This window comes from Oryx dammah, unplaced genomic scaffold (assembly GCF_014754425.2).
Source record: "Oryx dammah isolate SB20612 unplaced genomic scaffold, SCBI_Odam_1.1 HiC_scaffold_24, whole genome shotgun sequence".
NCBI lineage: Eukaryota > Metazoa > Chordata > Mammalia > Artiodactyla > Bovidae > Oryx > Oryx dammah.
Window position 1 is genome coordinate 33,060,871 of NW_024070208.1, and position 20,213 is coordinate 33,081,083.

The following is a 20,213-nucleotide window of genomic DNA, read 5'->3' on the forward strand; positions in this document are numbered from 1 at the left end:
AGCATCCAGTGAAGATGGGTAACGGGCCACCTAAAAAGGATCAATGTTATTCAGCCACGAGAAAGAAGGAAATCCTGCCACTTGTGACAACTTGGATTACGTGTGGATCTTGAAGACACTATGCTGCTGCTGCTGCTGCTGAGTCGCTTCAGTCGTGTCCGACTCCGTGCGACCCCAGAGACGGCAGCCCCCCAGGCTCCCCTGCCCCTGGGATTCTCCAGGCAAGAACACTGGAGTGGGTTGCCATTTCCCTCTCCAATGCATGAAAGTGAAAAGTGAAAGTGAAGTTGCTCAGTCGTGTCCGACTGTTAGCGACCCCATGGACTGCAGCCCACCAGGCTCCTCCGTCCATGGGATTTGCCAGGCAAGAGTACTGCAGTGGGTTGCCATTGCCTTCTCCAGACACTGCTAGGTGAGATAAATCAGACAGAGAATATCACTTACATGTGCAGTCTCCTGTAAATAGAGAAAGCAGAAGAGTGGTACCAGGGGCTCAGGGACTGGGCAGGTATTGTTTAAAGGTAAAACTTGCAACCAGCAGATAAAAAAAATCCTGGAGATCTATGCACAGCACAGTGTACTATAAACTTCAAAGTTGCTAAGAGACTATATCTTAATTATTTCCATCACAAAAAAAGAAATTATGTGATGTAATGATTCTGGTTAACATAATTTTCCAGAGCTGTTCAACCTTATCACTGATGTAAACAACTATCTTCCCTTGCCAGATACTTAACCAGCTCTACATGCTCTCAGATTAGGTGTTTGGCTATTTCTGAAGCAACATTAGGGAAAGACTGCACTTGAGCTCCCGTGGAAATGGCCTTGCCATGTTCTGCAGTAAAACTTCTTGGATCCACAGCTCTCAATAACAATGACAGACCACTTCCTCAAATTACTAGAAGACTGTCCAGCTAGAGACCCCAAATTGAGGATTCCTAAGAATCGTCAAGAAGACAATCTCAAAATGAGAAAACTTCTGCCTGAGACCTTTAGATCAAGTGGCCTGAGAGAGACAGCTTCCACCCTCAGGAATTACAGAACAAAATCTAAATAGTTAGAACCAAAGATTGTCAGGCTTTAATCTGCATGCTCTCTTTTTTAGTTCTTTCCCTTCCTTTCTGCTGTTTTAAACTTCTGAATTGTTAACAGACACTTACTGTTTCTAACAATGATAACCATAATATTGCTCTTTGCACCCCGAGTCACTCCTTGCATGAGTTGTATTCCTGGCTACAATTTGCTCAGAAGTTCACTAAAATTTACAAATAGGCCAACTGTTGAAATTGTAGCCATTCTTTTGGGTGCAACTCAGCTCACTCTAGTTCTTGGGTACTCAAGTACTAAGCAATTCTTTCAAATAGCCAACTAAAAACAGTAAACAAGACAAAGAGCCACTACGATGTCAAACCTAGGATAGTTTGTCTATGCCCAAACCACACTTGGGACCTTGGTGCTTGGATTACAAACGGTTAACAATCTCTCAGCATTTGCCAGTGCACTAGCGCTCAGATGCCATCTCCAGAGTCTTCCAGTGCACAGCCACTTAAGCTTCAGAGGGTTCAATAACTAACCTTACAACAGAAAGTATTCATAAAATACTGACTTCGGTTAACGGTAACTGAGGCTTTCCGAACAGTCTCCTGGTCAGCAGAATCCCAGCACAGAGGAGAGCTGGATTTCACAGAACAATGTCCCCCAGGGCTGAATCTAGCCAAAAAGAAGGCCTGAGAAAGTGAAAATAAACCCCACTGATAATCAATCTCTGATATCCCTCAGAAATTAGTGGCAAGGCCAGTAGAAAAGGCAAGCAGGAAATGGAGTTTTGCCCAAGGCTACAGCAGAATGGCCAAAGGACTAGAACGGCCCTTTTCTGAGCGATGACTGCTGACTGATGATGCCCAGCTCTGCTTCACTCCTCCTGCCTTGAGCAAGATATTGAGGTACCCAATTACCAAACAACCCACCTCACGACAGGACCCAGCCCATAGTGGTCTCCTCCTCAGTTCTTCCTTAGAATCATTCCACCCACATTCACCTAGGAAGACCCCCCTGCTCTAGAAGCCAAGTGTGCACCCACCCTTGCTGCAGCAGACCAATAAACTCTAGTACTGGTGCATTCCTGCGGCCTGTATCATACAGGATGCCCAATTATCTTACATGAAGTTACAACGCATTAAAGCAAACTGAAACAACAGTCCCTTTCATTTAAATCGGGTCAGCTCTCAGAGAACACATTCTAGCTAGCCATGCTAAGTTTTGCTTAAAATTCCTTTTCAGGTTAACATGTTGGCTCTTTCAATCATTCTGACAAATGGAATCTGCAACTTTTTGGTTAATTACATTAGTTTAAGATTATTAGAAGTACTAACTTGATTTGGGGGTGGGGGGGCATTCCTGTGCTTGGCACTGTTATAGTTCCTAAGATTCACCAGTGAACAAGACAGACCCAACAGGAGTTACTTCCACGTTTCTCGGCAGCTCCAGGTGCCAAGCTCCAGGAAGTTACAAAGCTTCTTGTAAACTGAGCTATGAATCTCTCTCCTCTGCATTATCGTGAGCGATTCAAGCTCAGTTTGTTAGCTCTCATACTTCGAATGCATTTTAATCTTGTTTGGAAAAAAGCTACGTAAACTTTAAAAAGTATTTCTAAGCTTGGAGACTAGAAAGAAACTCCTGGTCCTTTCTGTCTGTTACGAGATTACAGTAAAAGGATCAGATACCACTAAAAGCATATTTGGAGTACAACAGGTGAATATTTTTTAAATGTTCAGGTGTATTCATATGCCTGATGTGATGCTACTTTTAAGAAGAAAATCTTTGGGGCCAAGCAGAAATAAATTGGGCAGATATGCAAAATAGCAGGAAAGACCAGTCATTAGGGAGGAAAGGATTACACATTAATTTCTCTTTTCAGTGTTGCTCATTTCTTCTAGGATGAATATTAAGGAGAAAAAGAATGATTATAAATTACCAGTGCCAAAATATAGTTCTTGAAGTCAAGATGCCTTGATTATAACTTTATTCTTCACAGAGCTGTGTTCAAAAAAATGACACTGGGAAGAGGATTTAAGAAACATGGGTTGGTTGTTTACTTTGATGGAAACCCCCACATTTAGTGATATCTGATCACATTACTGTCGATATATTTAAAACGCATATGTAAACACATGCATATATATATATATACATGTGCACCTACATAGATAAAAACTTTCACATACATGAGACAGATAGACATATATACATCCCAAAATACATGTGTCTATGTATATGCAGAGGAAGAAGAAAATCGTTTTTTAGTTAAGTTACTGACTGGCCATAGTACTGTTTTAACTTAAACAACCATGAGAACAATTATACAGGTGCTTCATGAAGAAAAAATGCATTGTGGTTATTATATAGTTTACATAGCTATGACAGATTATCCTTTATATGGCAAGTTTTGTTTAATAATGACTCAAGCGGTTGTTACATACTCTATGAACAACCAAGAAAACAGGTGATATCTTAAAACAAAAGACTACTTGAACTTTCAAGCTTTATTTGTAGCATTCACAGATCTACAACCTTTTAATTATGCAAAACTGAAATAGAGTGAAGAGGTAAAAAAATTTAACTGTGTGTAAAAACTATGATTTAACAAATTAACATTCTGAGTGGTTGGAAATCAAGAGAAAAGGCACAATCAACTTCAGGAAAGGAGGAGGGCTATCATAAAAAAATCCACAAACAAAAAGTGCTGGAGATGGTGTGGAGAAAAGGGAGCCCTCTGCACTGTTGGTGGGAATCTAAGTTGGTACAGCCACCATGGAGAACAGTAAGGAAGTTCCCCCAAAATTAAAAATAGAGCTACCATATGACATAGCAATCCTACTCCTGGGCATATACCTGGAGAAAAGAATAATTCAAAAAGATACATGCACCCCAATGTTCACTGCAGCACTGTTTAGCCAGGACACAGAAGCAACCTAAATGCTCATCAACAGATGAATGGATAAAGAAGATACGGTACATATATACAATGGAATATGACTCAGTCATGAAAAGGAACAAACTTGGGTCATTTACAGTGATGTGGATGAACCTATATTTTGTCATACAGAGTGAAGTAAGTCAAAAAGAGAAAAACAAATATTGGATATTAATGCATATATATGAAATCTAGAAAAACGGTTCTGATGAACCTACAGGGCAGGAATAGAGGTGCAGACATAGAGAACAGGCTTGTGGACACAGGGCGGAGAGGAGAGGGTGGGATGGATTGAAAGTAGCATTAACATATATATACTATAACATGCAAAACAGGTCGGGGAAGCAGCTTTATACCACAGGGAGCTCGGCTCAAAGCTCTGTGATGACCTAGAGGGTGGGAAGAGGGGCGGGAGGGAGGCGCGAGAGGGAGGGGATACGTGTATACACAGCTGATTCACCCTGCTGTACAGTAAAACCTAATGTAACATTGTAAAGCAATTATATTCCAGTTAAAAAATAAAGTATATGGGATGATATGCATAGTTCATGTATGTGTGAATACTACATCATTCTATTTATTTATTTAAAATTTTCATCACACCAAGTGGCATGTGATTGATCTCAGTTCCCCAACCAGAGATTAAACCCGCACCCTCCACAGCAGAAGCATGGAGTTTTAACCACTTCCCATCATGGAACTCCCAAAAAGGAAAAGAGTACCCTCGACTTTTTATACCCAAAGGGTCCTAGAAACAATGCCCCTGACCTTCCACTCTGTGCCCAGGGCTGACTATACTTCAAATCTATCCCTTCAATTTCCAAGTTGAAAGACCCAAATCCTTTCAGACCCCAAATCCTATATATTTATATATATATACTATGGTACTTTTCTCTCAATCATTTTATCGTATTTGCCTTTCTCCTGAGCTATTCTAGTTCTGTCTTCCTACAACATGACGATGCTTGTCAAAAGCAAAAAGGTCTCATGATTTTGTACAATGGTAGGATTACATTTTCCACTCTGTTTTCAACACACAGTCTAATGATACAGTGAACACAGTAGTCCCCCCCTTACCAGCGTTTTCAGTTACTCGTGGTCAACCGCAGTCTGAAAATATTAAACGGAAAATAAACAATTTGTAAGTTTTAAACTGCATGCCGTCCTGAGCAGCATGATGAAATCTTGCATCTCGCCAAGGATGAGGATCACTTCTCTGTCCAGTGTACCATGCTGTGTACATTTAGAACATGAGAGAGCACAGGAAATATGCTACTATCCAAGGTTTCGGGCATCCGCCAGGAAGCTTGGAGTGTATCCCGTCTGGATAAGGAGGGGACTACTATTTCATCTGCTCAACTCCCCGACACGTGTTTTTCTAGAGGTAACTTCCCCCTGCAATTCTTTGGAACCCACTCAAACACTTTCAACAAGAACAAATGTATTGGTACAAGCAGATCCTATCAATAAGCACTGTATGCTGAGCTGAGCATCAACACCGCTCTGAGTTAAAGCAATGACAAATGTCTCAATCCATAGAATGGGTCATCTGGTCACCTGAAATCAACAAATATTTACAGTACTTACTATCTACCCTGTACTGGCAAATACAGGCAAGTCTCTTACAGCATGAGTTTTTACAACACAATATGGTTATAACATCACCAATTAATTAGGGGGGAAAAGTCTCCACACAAAGGCATTATTACGATGCAAACTGGAATCAGCACAGAGTAAACAGGAAAAATAATAGTTGCATGCAAAGAACAGGCACGCACAGATGTGTTGTTTGACTGGGTGTTCTTCTGGAGTGGAATTGTTTTGTTTACCCAAGCATTCTTTTATTCTTTTACCACTGGCAATGGTAGCAGTATTACCAGCAAGACTGCTCAATCAGGGACAAAGGTTGGGGAACCTCAACCTTCTGAGTAGACTAAATGGTAAAGAAGCAAAGTTTATTTCTGTCTTGTTTAGTCAACAGATGTACTCCTCTTAGAATGCAACTATAAAAATACTTATATCACAACCAAGTCCAACAAAAGCCCTCTAGCACCCATACCCCAGTGAAAAAGCTGTTTTCATAAGAGATTTTTTGTAAGAGATTTCTCAGAAACACAATCATGACATCGTAGGCAGAAGCACTGTAAGTTACTATCTGCAAAAAGACATATTTAGGAAAACTGCCTACTAATAAACATCACAAATTCTTCCTGAAAAATACAAATTAGCATAATTGGGCACTGGAAAAATAGTGGAACCACAAACAATAGAACCAGTGAGATTAATTTAACAAATACGTTAAAAAAAATGTATAATTTGCATGGCCCTATGAGAGGCCTGAAAACTTTCTTTACATGCTTTATCATATACTATACAAAGGATCTCTGTGGGATCAATCTGTTTTTATAGACAAGGAATACACAGTGCTCAGAAAGATTAAATGATCCAGCTGGTATACTGCATGTCAATCTCATATCTAATACTGCTATAAGAATAAAAATTAGTTAAGTGTTCTCACCCATAAAGATAGCTATATTAAAAAAAAAAAAAGGTTGGTGTGGGAAGAAAGTGTTAACAAAGATGTGGAGAAACTGGAACCCTTGTGGGTTGCTAGTGGGAATGTAAAATGGTGTGCCCACTGAGGACACAGTCTGGCGGTTACTCACAAGGCCAGCGCTCAGGCACCACGTGATCCAGAAATTCCACTCCTAAGTGTATATCCAAATTCCACATTTGTATGTATATCTTAGGCGCATGTATATCCAAGGAACTGAAAGAAGGGACTCAGATGCACACCAATGTTCATACTGCCTTACTCATAATAACCAAAAAGTGGAAATGACCCAACTATCCAACAACTGATGAATGACAAACAAAATGTGATACATGCTAAATCATGGATGGGCCTTAAAAACATTACATTAAGTGAAAGAAGCCAGTCACAAAAAACCACATATTGTATGATTTCATTTCAATGAAATGTCCAGAACAGGCAAATCCAGACAGAAAGCAGATTAGCGGTTGCCTAAGGCTGGAGGGTTGGAGGGTAAGTGGAACGACTGCTAATGGGTCCAGGGTTTCTTTTGGGGGGATGAAAATATTCTAAATTAGACTGTGGTGACAACCACACAACTCTGTGAATATACTTAAAACAGTGAACTGTACACTTAAAACAGGCGAGCTGTACGGTATGTGAATCATACCTCACTAAAGCTATTAGAAAGCTTTATGAACTAAAAATGTACAACTTCTTGACAGGTTTCACTAATATTTTCTGCATGAAGGCAACTAGTATTGAATTTCTCTACTTAATACATTACAACTAAATCAAAAGTACTTTTTAAACACTTAAAAATGAGTCACTATTTTAACAAATGTTATCTTACATTCCAAAACATTTCAGGGATAATCATAGTACAGAATTTCACCAAGGAAAAATGTAATTGTGCTGCATTCTGATTTGAAAATCAGCAAGCATACTTAAATTCGGTGAGTTCAGTTTTACAAAGTGCAACAGAAATAGAGCAAATGCTACATGATCCAAATCAAATAAAGGTTAAAAAGTGGTAAGGTTGGTTAGTATTTCTGGCTTGCATTGAAAACTTCAAGCATTTAAAGTTAATGTAAGGTTGAATCACCTTTCAGAACTGAATGGTCCCATCCCTTCAAAAAAAGAAAAACCAAAGTGCAGAAGAGCAACAGGTGAAGTAGGAGATGGGTGTGCTACTCTGACAGGCTTCTTTATGTTGTTCATGTATGCACGTCCAAGCACACGTCAAGGCTCTGCCGAGGTTAGCTAGCCTTGGCTAAAAACAGGACAATAGTAACTTTCGGTTCCAGGGTATCTGGTTTAAACTCTCAAGAAGTGCTGGACGCATCTGTACTACAATAGGTTTTCAGATAAAAAGATGAAATGTTTGCATACGATTTCAGCTTCTTATCTGTCTATAAGAAGTAAGTACTTTCCAACTTCTGTTGAGCAGATATTATGTACATGAAGAAAATGTTTAGCTGAACTTAAGATTTAAAAAAAAAATCACTTCCAAACTCATAAAACACATCCGAACTGTCTTATAGATAATCAGCTACCTGCCTACCGACATAAACAATTACCACTGCTGAATACACAAAGTTAAGCAATTCCACTGGCAACAGAAGAGGTTCCAGCTTTCTGTCTACAGAGGCAAGCCCAGAGGGGAATACGACTGAGACAGAGGACAAGGAACAAGGTCAAAGTCAAAATCAGTACAAAACAGAAAAAAGGCAAGCCAAAAAGGGGTGAAAAGGAAAAGACTGGGTCAGTGCTGGTCAGGGAATGAAAAGATGATCAAAGTCAAGCAACAGGAAACAGAGAGAAAGATCATTTGACCAACAGAGAAATACATGCAGTCAGGCTGAACAGGTGGCTGGAGGGAGACACTCCATCAAGAGCTCCAGTCACATGTGACAGGAACAGAGTTCAGCAGCAGTGTTCAGCTGGAACAGAGACATCTCATGAACGTGAACAAAAGATAACATGTGAACTTCATAATGACTGCAGTTTTAAATGTCCACAAGTCTTAATTTCTTTATGCCAACCAGCAATCTAAAATACCTAGGACTATGCAGGGAAAGAAAACATACAGCAAAGTTTCCAAAAGAACAATTGAAACAATTCTGACTCTACAATGCATTTAACCCCCATGATTCAAGCATGTTATTACTGTATTTATTCCCATTTCCTCCTTCCACATTAAGTTTTGTTTTGGGAGTTTGGATGAGAGTGTAATTGGTGCAAACTTTCTTGAGGACATAAGACTGGATTTCAGGAGAGCCTGAAGCCCAGGCCTGTTAAAGAGATACTCCTGGGAAACTGACCTACACTTCAGTAGTCTAACAGTGACGTGCCAGGGTCATGTATCACTTGTGCTTGGCACGGTGATCCGTCTCTAAAACAGTTGACAGAAGCCAGGAAAGAGCTTCCCTTGCTTCATGCACACTTTGCTCCCTGCCAATGGTATCCTCCACAGCAAACTTCCCTTTGGGGAAGGCTCTGGGGACCTGGGCAGTTCTATCTCCACCTGAGAGAATACTGTATGCAAAGACTAATATAAAGGACATTTACTGCAGGACTGTTTAAGAGCATTAAAAAAAAAAAAAAGAAAGAAAACATTCTAAACATCCTCAATTGGATCTGTGTATCACTAATACAGTATGTTCATAAAACAGAATGAATGACAAGCTGCTGAAGTGAACTGTGTTATTATGGCTGCTGTGTGCAAGCTCAATCGCTCAGTCATGACCAGCTCTGTGCGACCCCACAGACTGTAGCCATCTTCAAAACATAAAAACTGAGAAAAGCAAAGAACAAAACATACGTATACGCCATCAAACAATTTGTGTTTAAAGATGACGACACAGACCTTTCTAATTCCTACATATAACCCAGCAGCCACTGATAAATGTAACTTCATAAAAATAAGAGTTACACATAAAAAATAATACCATAAACTAAGTCCAAAGATGTTTGTGTCCACAAGCTGGAGAGCATACACAAGAAACACATCTAAGTGGACAGCTCTGAAAGAAGAAATGGGTGACTGGAGGAGAAAGAGGTGAGAGGACTTAAGTTTTCACTTCCTCAGTACACTTACATTTTGTACATACGCATGTATTATCTACTCAAATGAATGAAGTATTAAATTTTAAAGTCGACCCAGGCATAGACCTGCTTCCACCTGCACACACACAGGAGGCTGACAACGACTGTCCCTAAAGAGGGGAACTGCTGTCTTCCCGCACAGCCTTACATTCGGCTTGATTATCTATCCTGAGCGCTTATTAATTTTATAATCTAATAACAGAAATATAGCTGTTGAAAGCATGCAATCTTTGACCCTAAAATGCCACTGCAGGAACCTGATACTATATTGAAGACTGTAGTCATACTTTCTAGGAGCTTCTTTGCTCACCACAATGGCCAAAATTTAGAGACTACTTAAATTTTACCTATCACTAGAGAACTGGTTAACTGGATACATATTTACATATAAATCTGTGTGTATATCAAAATAATGTGATGCCCGCAATAATTAAAACTAAGGATTTAGAGCTATACTCACAGAGACGGAAAGATGCATAATATTCTTGAATGAAAAATGTGAAGTCACAGTAGATGTCATTCATTGTTTTCTCCACAACAGCCCTATCCCACTTACTACAAGTAACTGTTTATTTGCTTGTGCCCCTCCAAGTCTTTAAGTTCCCCAAGGACTTCCAACTGTGGCCTGTCCACTGCTGAATCACCTATATCTGGCACAGAACCTGGAACCTGGCATATTACAGACATTCAGTGAATAGCTACCCAATGAACTATAAATACACAAATTTGCCTCCCCCCCCATTACAGCTAAAGAAAAACTATAATGGAGTGTCAAATATTTAAATGATTTAATTTTACATTTAAAAGAACCTTCAATGTTAAGTCAGCAGTAGAAAACAAATATAAGTACTCCTTACTGTGTGCTTAACACTTTCTTGGGAACTGTGTATAAATTGAATACTTTTTGCAAACTGAGTCCCAAGATAAAAGTATGTTAGGATAGATCCCTTACTTAAAGGGTTTCTTTCATAAAGTGAAAAAACTCCAAACAATTGTATTTATCCTATATGAGCTTAAAATTTTCATGAGATTTATTGCCTTTCCTTAAAACAAGCCACATAAAAATAATTTTTCAATACCTACCTCTTTTCCCCCAAATAATGACTTGTTTAATATAAACTATGATACCACTGTTTGACAAGTTTGGGTTATTTTTTTTTAATCCCTTAGTTCTCTGCTGCTGCTAAGTTGCTTCAGTCGTGACTGACTGTGTGACCCCATAGACGGCAGCCCACCAGGCTCCCCGGTCCCTGGGATTCTCCAGGCAAGAACACTGGAGTGGATTGCCATTTCCTTCTCTAATGCAGGAATGTGAAAAGTGAAAGCGAAGTCATTCAGTCATGCCCGACTCACAGCGACCCCATGGACTACAGCCCACCAGGCTCCTCTGTCCACGGGATTTTCCAGGCAAGAGTACTGGAGCGGTTGCCACTGCCTTCTCCGCTTAGTTCTCTAGACAACCTATAAAATTCAGGTGTATTGAAACACTCACAGCAGGCATCCTGATGTGAGGAATTCCTCTCCTTAGGATGACTGTACTCATGGGTTATAATAAAGTTATAGATTTTAAAGAGCTTGTCTAGAAAGATGAGTAACTTGAGTTACCTTGAGTAGTTGTTAAACTACATAATTTTTTATTCACATAACAAAAGAAAATCTCAAATATGAAACAATCACAGAGCTTAAATAAAATTAAATGCCAACTTTAGTTAAGAGACTAATTATATTTTCCTTAAGTTTAGAAATAAAGGTTTGATTCCCATTTAAACTGATACATTGGCAAGGTATACTTTAGAAAAAATACTTTATTCTTTGTAGTGGCTCAATTTTTAAAATACCTTTTTTCAACGAACAAAGCTTGCATCTGGCTTTTGGTTTTGTTCAAGTTTGTTCCTGGTATCAATTTAGCCAGCCCATCAAACTTAGCTTCTGTGGGTATTTTCACAAGACACTACTTTTTTATTTTGAAATATGCTCAAGTTTTTAAGTTTAGCAACTTTAAAAAGGAAAATTTTCAGATATCAATTTTAGGTACACCAAAAATAAAATATTAAAATGCCTGTCAACATTTGGCAATATGCCAGGAAGTAAGGGGAACTCAATTATTGCCCTAGAGGAAATCTATAATATCTAACCCATGAATATTCACCAGAAAGACCCCAAGGACATATAAACAGTAATCACATATACACTGAAGTAGTTACAGAATATATCTATGAAAAGCTAACTATGATGAGTGAAGAGAGGATTATTGGAGTTGTACTTTAAGAAAAAGTAGTTAGGATTTCTGAAGCGATACGACAGAACCGATTTCAGCTGAGGGAAAACAATGCCCAGCAACAGGTGCTGCTTGAGAATAAGTTCAGAAGGGCAGTCTGATTTAATGGAGGAGGAGCAGTTGCATTAATCTAAATTTCAGAATCACTATGATATAGACTAGTGTGTCAACAATGTCCTGGGAATAAGGTGTCCTGGAAATTAAGGTGTCCAGGTCTTGCGGACAAAGGACAAATCCTGGTTCTAAACCAAAGTCAAGGTAGAGTCATTCAAAGTGGTTCTCAGCTGCTTTCAAACATTTGGCAGTTTCTCAAAAAGCTAAACAGTTACCATATGACTCTGGGTATATGTCTAAGAGAACCCAAAACATGTATCTACACAATAATTTGCACATGAAGTTTCACAGCAGCATTATTCATAACAGCCAAGAAGTAGAAACAATCCAGATGTCCACCAAGTAATAAACGGATACACAAAACGTGGACTATCCATACAAGGCAATAGTTTTCAACCATGAAAAGGAATGAGATACTGATACATGCACAACACAGATGAATACTGAAAACACTAGGCTAAGTAAAAGACACAAATGGCCACATACTGTGTGCTTTCATTTACATGGAATGTTCAGAATAGGCAAATCCATGAAGAAAGGAAGTAGATGAGTGGTTGCCAGGGCCTGGGAAGAAGGGAACTGTGGAGCGACTACTAACCGATGTGGAGTTCCTTCTGACAGGAGAAAAATGTTCTGGCATAGACAGCAGTGATGATGGCACAGCTTTCTGAACAGACTAAAAGCCAGTGGGCTGCACACTTTGAAAGGGTGAATTTTATATGTATGTGATATATCTCAGTTTTAAAAAGGGGATTCTCAGCATTTTTTCTGCAATGACACACCTGAACGACATGACATAACTCTATCAGTAAAAGCAGCTTACTGCAGCAGGGGCTGGGTTTGTGACTTTGACAATCACTAAAGAATCTTGAGAAAATTACACTAAAGGGTCTTTAAGTATTAAGATCAAAATAACGAGTGAAAGTCACTTTTCAGTGACAACTTCAAGAACTGCCTTGGGGTGACAAGAGATATTTAAAGACAAAAAATATCACAGTAGTTTCAAAGAGATGGCCGAGGCCTACGTAAGCTGCTGTGAAGGAAAGGATATACAAACTGTTCTGAAGGAGCTAAGGACAGTAGGATTTCCATTCTCTAGCAGCAGCTAAGAACAGAAAAAGCATAAAAAAAAGAAAACCCAGACAACGAGGATTCATTCAACAATGCAAGACATGACAAGAAAGGGGACACCAGCCACAGGGAAAAATATAAATATTTATAATCAACACTGATTTGGCATATACAGTGCCCTTACATATAAATATAAATATTTATAATCAACACTGATTTGGCATATGCAGTGCCCTTACATATGTATATTTCAGGTGTTTGTAAATCGTAATTCTGGACACAGTTGTCAAGAGAACAAATTTTTGAAAAAGCAGGTAAGTTTGCAAATGACATTATTTCTGTTTTCCTGGCTGATATTCAGGATGCCGGAAGCCCCCTCCCTACCACCTCTTCACACGACCAAGAGTCCCAGTTAGAGGAATTCCCCCTCCAATCTACTGCCACCACCATCTCAGCAGCTAGAAAATTCTGGTTCCCTGCCCTTAACAGAGGTGAGGCCAAAGAAGATCCTCTCCTATTGGGAGCCGTAAGCCAAAGGTTGTCCAGCCGTGGCAGTTCACACTTGAGAGCTACTCCTAAGCCAGACACTTGGACTTCAGAGGCTGCTTGTGCTCTGATGCACCAATGTTCCTGTGGTGGCAAACTGCCTCAGAGACAAAGTGCTCAGTGTGCACGCGTGCTTAGGTGCTCAGTCGTGTCCGACTCTTTGCAACCCCATGGACTGTAGCCCGCCAGGCCCCTCTGTCCATGGGACTTTTTTCATGCATGAATATTGGGGTGAGTGGCCATTTCCTGCTCCAGGGGATCTTCCCGAGCCAGGCGGGGTTATTTACAGAGCCAGGCGGGAGTTATTTACCACTGCACCACCTACGTGCTGGCAAAGTTATCCCTGTGCTGAACCGGGGGCCTCATCAGGTTCATTGCGGACAAGGGAACCTGTGCAGCGCATGCATAGAGCACTACGCATACAGCAGGAGCTTGAAGATGCTGGCAACAGACAGATACGAAGAGGAAAAGCATGGGAGGAAAAAATTCAAACCCACAACCTGTGCTGGGGTCTGTAAGAGCACAACAGAAAGCACTCTTGTTGTCCTCTTGAAATGTCCTTTCTGAGGAGACCTTCCCTGTCCTTTCACAGTCAACAGAGTGCTGCCCTCTGTGAGGGGCTTCCCCGAAAGCAGAGAAGTTGGGAGCTCCATGTCTGTGTCCCAAGAGCACCTGGTATTGATTATTATAGTGCTTATTAAATTGCTACAGCTTATTAACATGTTTGTTTCCTCAGCAGGTATCTTCTCAAACAATGGAGTATTTTATTCATCTTTGCACTGTCAATACCTTGGATAGTGCTTGGCAGATGGAAGGATCCAGTAAATATTTGCTGAATGAATGAGGGGATGGATTTCTTCCAATGTTAGAAGAAACTGTACAACAATCAAACAAATCCATAATGAATTAATTTGCCAGTCTTGCTATTAAGAAACTGGGATCCAAGAATGACACCTCAGAGTGGCCTAACCTGTGGATCTGAATTCACTGAGTATCTAAGGCAGGTAAGTTCAACAGCCAGCAGATAAGAAACGCACAGCCAATGTTCTGCCTGTCCCTTTCCATCACAGGTTTTAAACGTTACAAGGAATAGTCCTTACTGGACATGCAAAATCCCCAGTGACAAGGATTATTACATGCTGGATTTGCCATGTCTGACATCTAAAGAAATACTTAAATCAAATGCAAGCTAGAGATACTGGGTTCAGCGACACTCAGAAGAAAACTATTAGAATCCTTCAGGGGAAGATAGGGTTCCAACCAAGTTCTGATCACAGTTAAGGAATTAAAGCTGACTCACAGCGTCAGTGCAGATCAGATGAGTCTCTCATGCTAGCCACCAAATGAGTGGTGCACAAGAGTAGGAGAGCTACACGAACGCAGCACCTTCACAGGTAAACGGAGGGGATGCTACGGCGGGATAAAAGACATGTTAGGTGTGGGAGCTGACAAGTCTTTGGAAGTTACCTGTCTTCTCACTGGTGGTTGATGAGAATCCACATTAAAGCGTGAGACTAAGAAATATGGAAGTATATTACTGCCTAAAGTAAAATTTTTGTCTTAATAGTTGTTTACCTGATCTTACAAAAGTATTTATGGTCATGATTTTTACTTCTTCAAATTGCAGTACTACGAAGTCCCAAAAAATTATCAGCTGAAATCCTGTAATCTTAGAAATCAGGAAACAAAGGTCTACAAGGACAAATGACTTGCCCAGGGTCACACTGGTGATCAGAGGCAGAGTCTGAACTCACACTCAATTCTCCAGTCTCCCCAACTTAACAGTTCATCCTAACACACACATACACACACAGTAAATAGAAACACCCACATAGTTATATACTTACTTTTGCAGCACTAGAAAAAACTAAGATTGTTCAGAAACATACTAAGAAAGTATAAGTTAAATGAAAAGACTAGCCCAGGGATAAGGTACTCATGTTTTCTGAAATGACTCCCTAAAACACCAAATCCCCATGACTATGCTTATATTTATCTTAATACAAAGCATGATAGTTAAGAGCATGGGTCTGGAGTGAGAGACTTGCTTGTAACCCCACAATTCCAGCTCTGAGACTTAATTAGTCATGCAATCGTGGACAAATTTGCTTCACCATTAAACCTCCGTTTCCTCAACTGTAAATCTGAAAAAACACTACTGACTGGTGTGGTACCTATGAGGATTCAACAGATGATGGCTGTCAAGGCTTTGCCCACGTCCTAAGATTCACTCAGTAATTTAGCTATTACTGTTTCTATTTCTGCCTACTAACCTCTGTGCTGTCTACAAAAGTCCCCCAACAAATGTATTCTGTGTATTTCCCTCCTCCCTTCTACCTTTCTCTCTCTCTCTCTCTCTCACACATACACACACACACACACAATCCCAATTATCCAACCCCTAAATCCCAAGCCCAGTTTTTGTTCTTTTGAACATAGAGTACAGAAGACTAAGAACTCTATTCAAGAAACTCTTTTTGCTTTTCTTTTTTGGAGATCAAACTCTTACTCCAAATCAATTTTTAAATTCTACAATGCCCAGTGCCAATAATGAGAACTTAAGAATTTAAACAAACAGTTTTCTGGTTCTCACACTTTTCTATTCCTTTGAACAAGACAGGTTTGGTTGCCTAAATTCTGCAAAGAGGAAAAGCAATTGACTTAGAAAGAAAACGAATCCCCCTGCTTGCCACTGACTATCCTTTTGGTGTTAAGGCACAAAGGACACACTCAATCTCATTTATGGTGACAGTGAGAGCAAATTATTCCCAAGATTTATTGTACATTTATGTTTTAACTCTACTAGAACCTAAAATTAACAGAATATGTATGTAATCATGCTTCAAAGGACTCTCCCTTCCCCACACTCTTTAAAATGCCTTGGTATACTTAGTATACTGGCAGGAGAGTGTTACTACTTCTTAATATCAAAGAACTGATCAAGTTGTTTATTTCCTAAAACAATAATTTAAGAAGCTAGTTCCTCTGGTATAAATTCCTTTACTAATTAATCATGTCTTAGGATGCTCACTGGACAACATTAAAGATATATTTACATACGTTCATTTTAATAGCCAAATGACAAAGGGGACACAAGAGATGAAATGGTTGGATGGCATCACCGACTCATGGACATGAGTCTGAGCAAACTCCAGGAGATAGTGAAGGACAAGAAAGCCTAGCATGCTGCAGTCCGTGGCATCTAAAAGTTGGACACAACTGAGTGACTGAAATGAACTGACATCAAAACAAAATTTGTTTCATTTTATTTAAATCTGAGTACTCTCTTTGAAGGTGTTACTGTTTAGGATCCTAGAGTTCTCTGAAATTTCGGCTGCAGAATATATAACTTAATTTGAAAATAAATCAATACTAGAACCAAATTATCTGATCATCTTTTTATACAAGATTAAATAGCCACAAATTTTATTTTACCTGGACTTAAATGCATTAAATTACATTTCATTGACATAAGATCAAAAAAGCTTCATAAATATAATACTGCATTTTACCAGAGTGAGGTGATAAGAAGCCAAACTGAAAAATATTCCCTCTGGAACATAGAAACTGTTGAAAGTAAGTTTAAAACTCTCTTGACATTTGATCCATTTTTTAAAAAACACTTCTTCCTATGAACAAAATCATTAATGGTTACTGAAAAACAAGCCCAAGGAATTATAAACAAGTTAATGTTTCCAAATGCAAGGCTACCTGGCTATCATGAATCACAAAGATACGTTCATATACCATACATCCATCTATTTTTAAATTGTACAGACTAAATTTAAATTTCCTAAAATTATTCTTAGCCTAAATGAAAACTTGACCATGAGATATAAAATGTGGTCAAAAGTACCTCCTGCCAGTAAATAATATTACAGTTTTTAATAAAAATGTTAAATCAAAGTTAATAAATTTAGATGTTTTATTAAAATAGTAATTTATGAAAATAGAACTGGTGTTTTCAGAGAGATCAAAAAGAATTTAAGGTCACCAGAATTTTACAGAACAGATGACAGACTGGTCAAATGCCCTACAATGTCTAACCTCATTTTTTAAATATGTACTTTATTACAGAGTAATACTTCAATGAGGAACGTAATTAAACAAGAGTCAGCAGTATCTCCAGACACTGATTTCTCAAATGTCACCCAACTTAAAAGTACTTGTGAATACATGCAGCACACACAGGATCAAGTTCTCAACTCCCTATCTTTGCAGATACCAGTACTGCTTTACTGCTGCATATAAGCACTGAAACATATTTCAAATTAGTTAGAATTATCTTCTTCCTTAGAGTCCATTTTAAGTTATTTTAGAAAGATACCTCAGCAAATCTAAGAAAAATATTGAATACATAGCTCCTTCCTTTTCCAATATTGAGGATACTGAAGTATTTATAAATATGGCTTCCCCCCAACCCAGGTAACTTCAGCTTTATGAATGGTTTCATTTTTTTAAGCACTAGTACCGTTCTGAACATATCCTCCCATCTAAATTGTTGAAAAAAGCAATTATTTTAAACGTTAAACAGCAGCTTAACCAAACTAAGAGTGACGTTCAAGTAAACCTACTTGTTTATAATAAAATCTAAAGATTATATAAGCTTTGACGTCCTTTCCAGCCTTTTCCTATAATGTCAAAGGTGAGAAAGACAACATCCGTTTTTACAAGAGGAAAACTAGGAGTTAATAGATTATATTTCTCATCTAAGAAATGTCTTCTCTTTTGTCAACATTACAAGACATTCATCTAGTGACAAAGGAAAAATGAACAATTCACTTGCCGGTTTAGGAAACTAAATTGGGAGCACTACCAGTCATAGACTTAATTAAGTTATTTCTAGGTAAGAACATTTAAAGCAAAGAGACTATTTAAAGTTCCTTGCCAACTGCTAAAGTGGGGGGGAGGGGGGTCTGAATAAGACTCCCCTATTTTTCATTCGCCTTTCTCCCCACCACCCACCCTGCACCAAACCCCCATTGTTCTAGGTAAAACTCGCAGCTAATGATAGCGAAACAGCAACTGCTACGTTTCTGCCGCAGGTGATCGATCACCGGGAGAACTCTTCAGAACCACCCTGACTTGCTGCTTTCTTCCCCACAAATAAAACCCAAATGGGGTCTTAAATCCATCACCAACCTGTGCGGGGGAAAGGGTCCCAGCTTCCCTTCCGGGCTGATGGATGTCAGTTCGGAGGCGGGTGAAGGGTCCCCTAATAAATCGACCCCTCCCTCCAAGATCATTTAAGCTGACGTTTTATAAGGAACATTTAAAGAAATCTGGCACCGAAGCCCTTGAAAAGTACAGAGCCCATGGATCAGACGCTCCTCCTCCTGACAAGCGGCGCCCGGAGACCACAGGAGCGGCTCGCGGGGTGGGGGTGGGGGTCTCGCGCGGGCTTGGCCCCCCTCGGGCACCACGTCCTCCCGGAGCCCGGCCCGCGGGGGCTGCCTACCTGGCTGCCGACACTCACCCATCCTTCCGCTTGGCTTTGTAGACGTGACCGTAAGTGCCTCGGCCAACTTTGCAGCCCTCGTATTCAAACAGGTCCTCGACCCGCTCCCGCTCGCTGCTCAGCTTCACTTTAAAGTCATAGTCCATTGTCACGGCCGGCGGGGCCGGGGAGCGGGGGTCGCGGCGCCGCGGCGCGGGGGCGGGGGCCCTCCGGGAGGCTCCGGCAGCCGCGGCCCCCGGGAAGCCGCCCGCTCTACGCCCGGCGGCCGCAGCGCCGGCCCGGCCGCGGCGGCAGGAGCAAGAGGAGGCCCCGCGAGGGCGCCGGGGACATCCAGCGGGGCGGCGGGGCGGGGGCCGGCCGGGGTGGGGTGGGGGGACACACGCCGAGGAACCCGGGGGCGCAGGAGGGCGAGGGACGAGGGCTGGGGGTGGGGAGCGCGGTCGCTGCCCTTGTCCCCGCGGGCTCCGGGGCTCTGGCTCCTGCGCTCCGGCCGCGCGCTCGGCCCCCGCGGCGGGCGGCGGCAGCGGCGCGGCGGGCTCTCCCTCGGGCGCTCGCGCTTAGCCGCGGTAACACACGCTCACGCTCGCTCCCTCGCTCGCTCTCCCGTCCACTCAGACAGAAAGGCAGCGCCGCACAACAGCCGGCACCTCCTCAGAGAGCGGAGGGCGGGGACTCGAGGAACGCGGCCGCGCTGTCGCAAAAACGTCGCGAAGACCCTGGCCGTTCGGCTTTCCTCGCTGCCCGCGCCGCGCGCCGCTCCAACCGAGCCTCGCTCCCGGGGGGCGCGTGAACCCAGCGCCGTAGGCGCTGCCCAGAGCAGCCGCCACCAGCACCACGTGGGCCGTCCCGGTGGCAGCCGGGGCTCCAGACTACAGCACCCAGAATGCACCGGCCGCCGCCGTGGCCGCCCCGTCTTCGGCTCCGCCCCCCGCGAAGGGGGAGGCGGGAGCGATGCACGATGGGATTCGTAGTCCAGAAAGAGGGGAGTCCTTTCGATGACCACTTGGGAAATTTTTTTTTTTTTTTAACAGCGTTGTCGCTAAAGTCAGATTTGGGCCAGAAACTTAACTAGAGAAATTTAAGCGTGAGGGAGTCTATTCTGTGTTCGAATCACATTTTGTGCCACTTCCGA

At 41.2% G+C, this 20,213-nt stretch overlaps 1 protein-coding gene across 2 annotated transcripts in view; it reads right to left on the bottom strand.

The window, feature by feature from the left end:
• The window catches only part of CDK8 (cyclin dependent kinase 8), a 76,322-nt gene extending 56,599 nt beyond the window's left edge, over window positions 1-19,723 (bottom strand). Inside the window, exon 1 of one of the 2 annotated variants that reach the window (XM_040266767.1) lies at window positions 19,100-19,723. In XM_040266767.1, the coding sequence (XP_040122701.1) occupies window positions 19,100-19,227 (128 nt within the window). In that variant the 5' untranslated portion in view covers window positions 19,228-19,723. The remainder of the gene's footprint in view (window positions 1-19,099) is intronic. The other variant, XM_040266766.1, reaches the window with a different exon arrangement.
• Window positions 19,724-20,213: the final 490 nt, after the last annotated feature.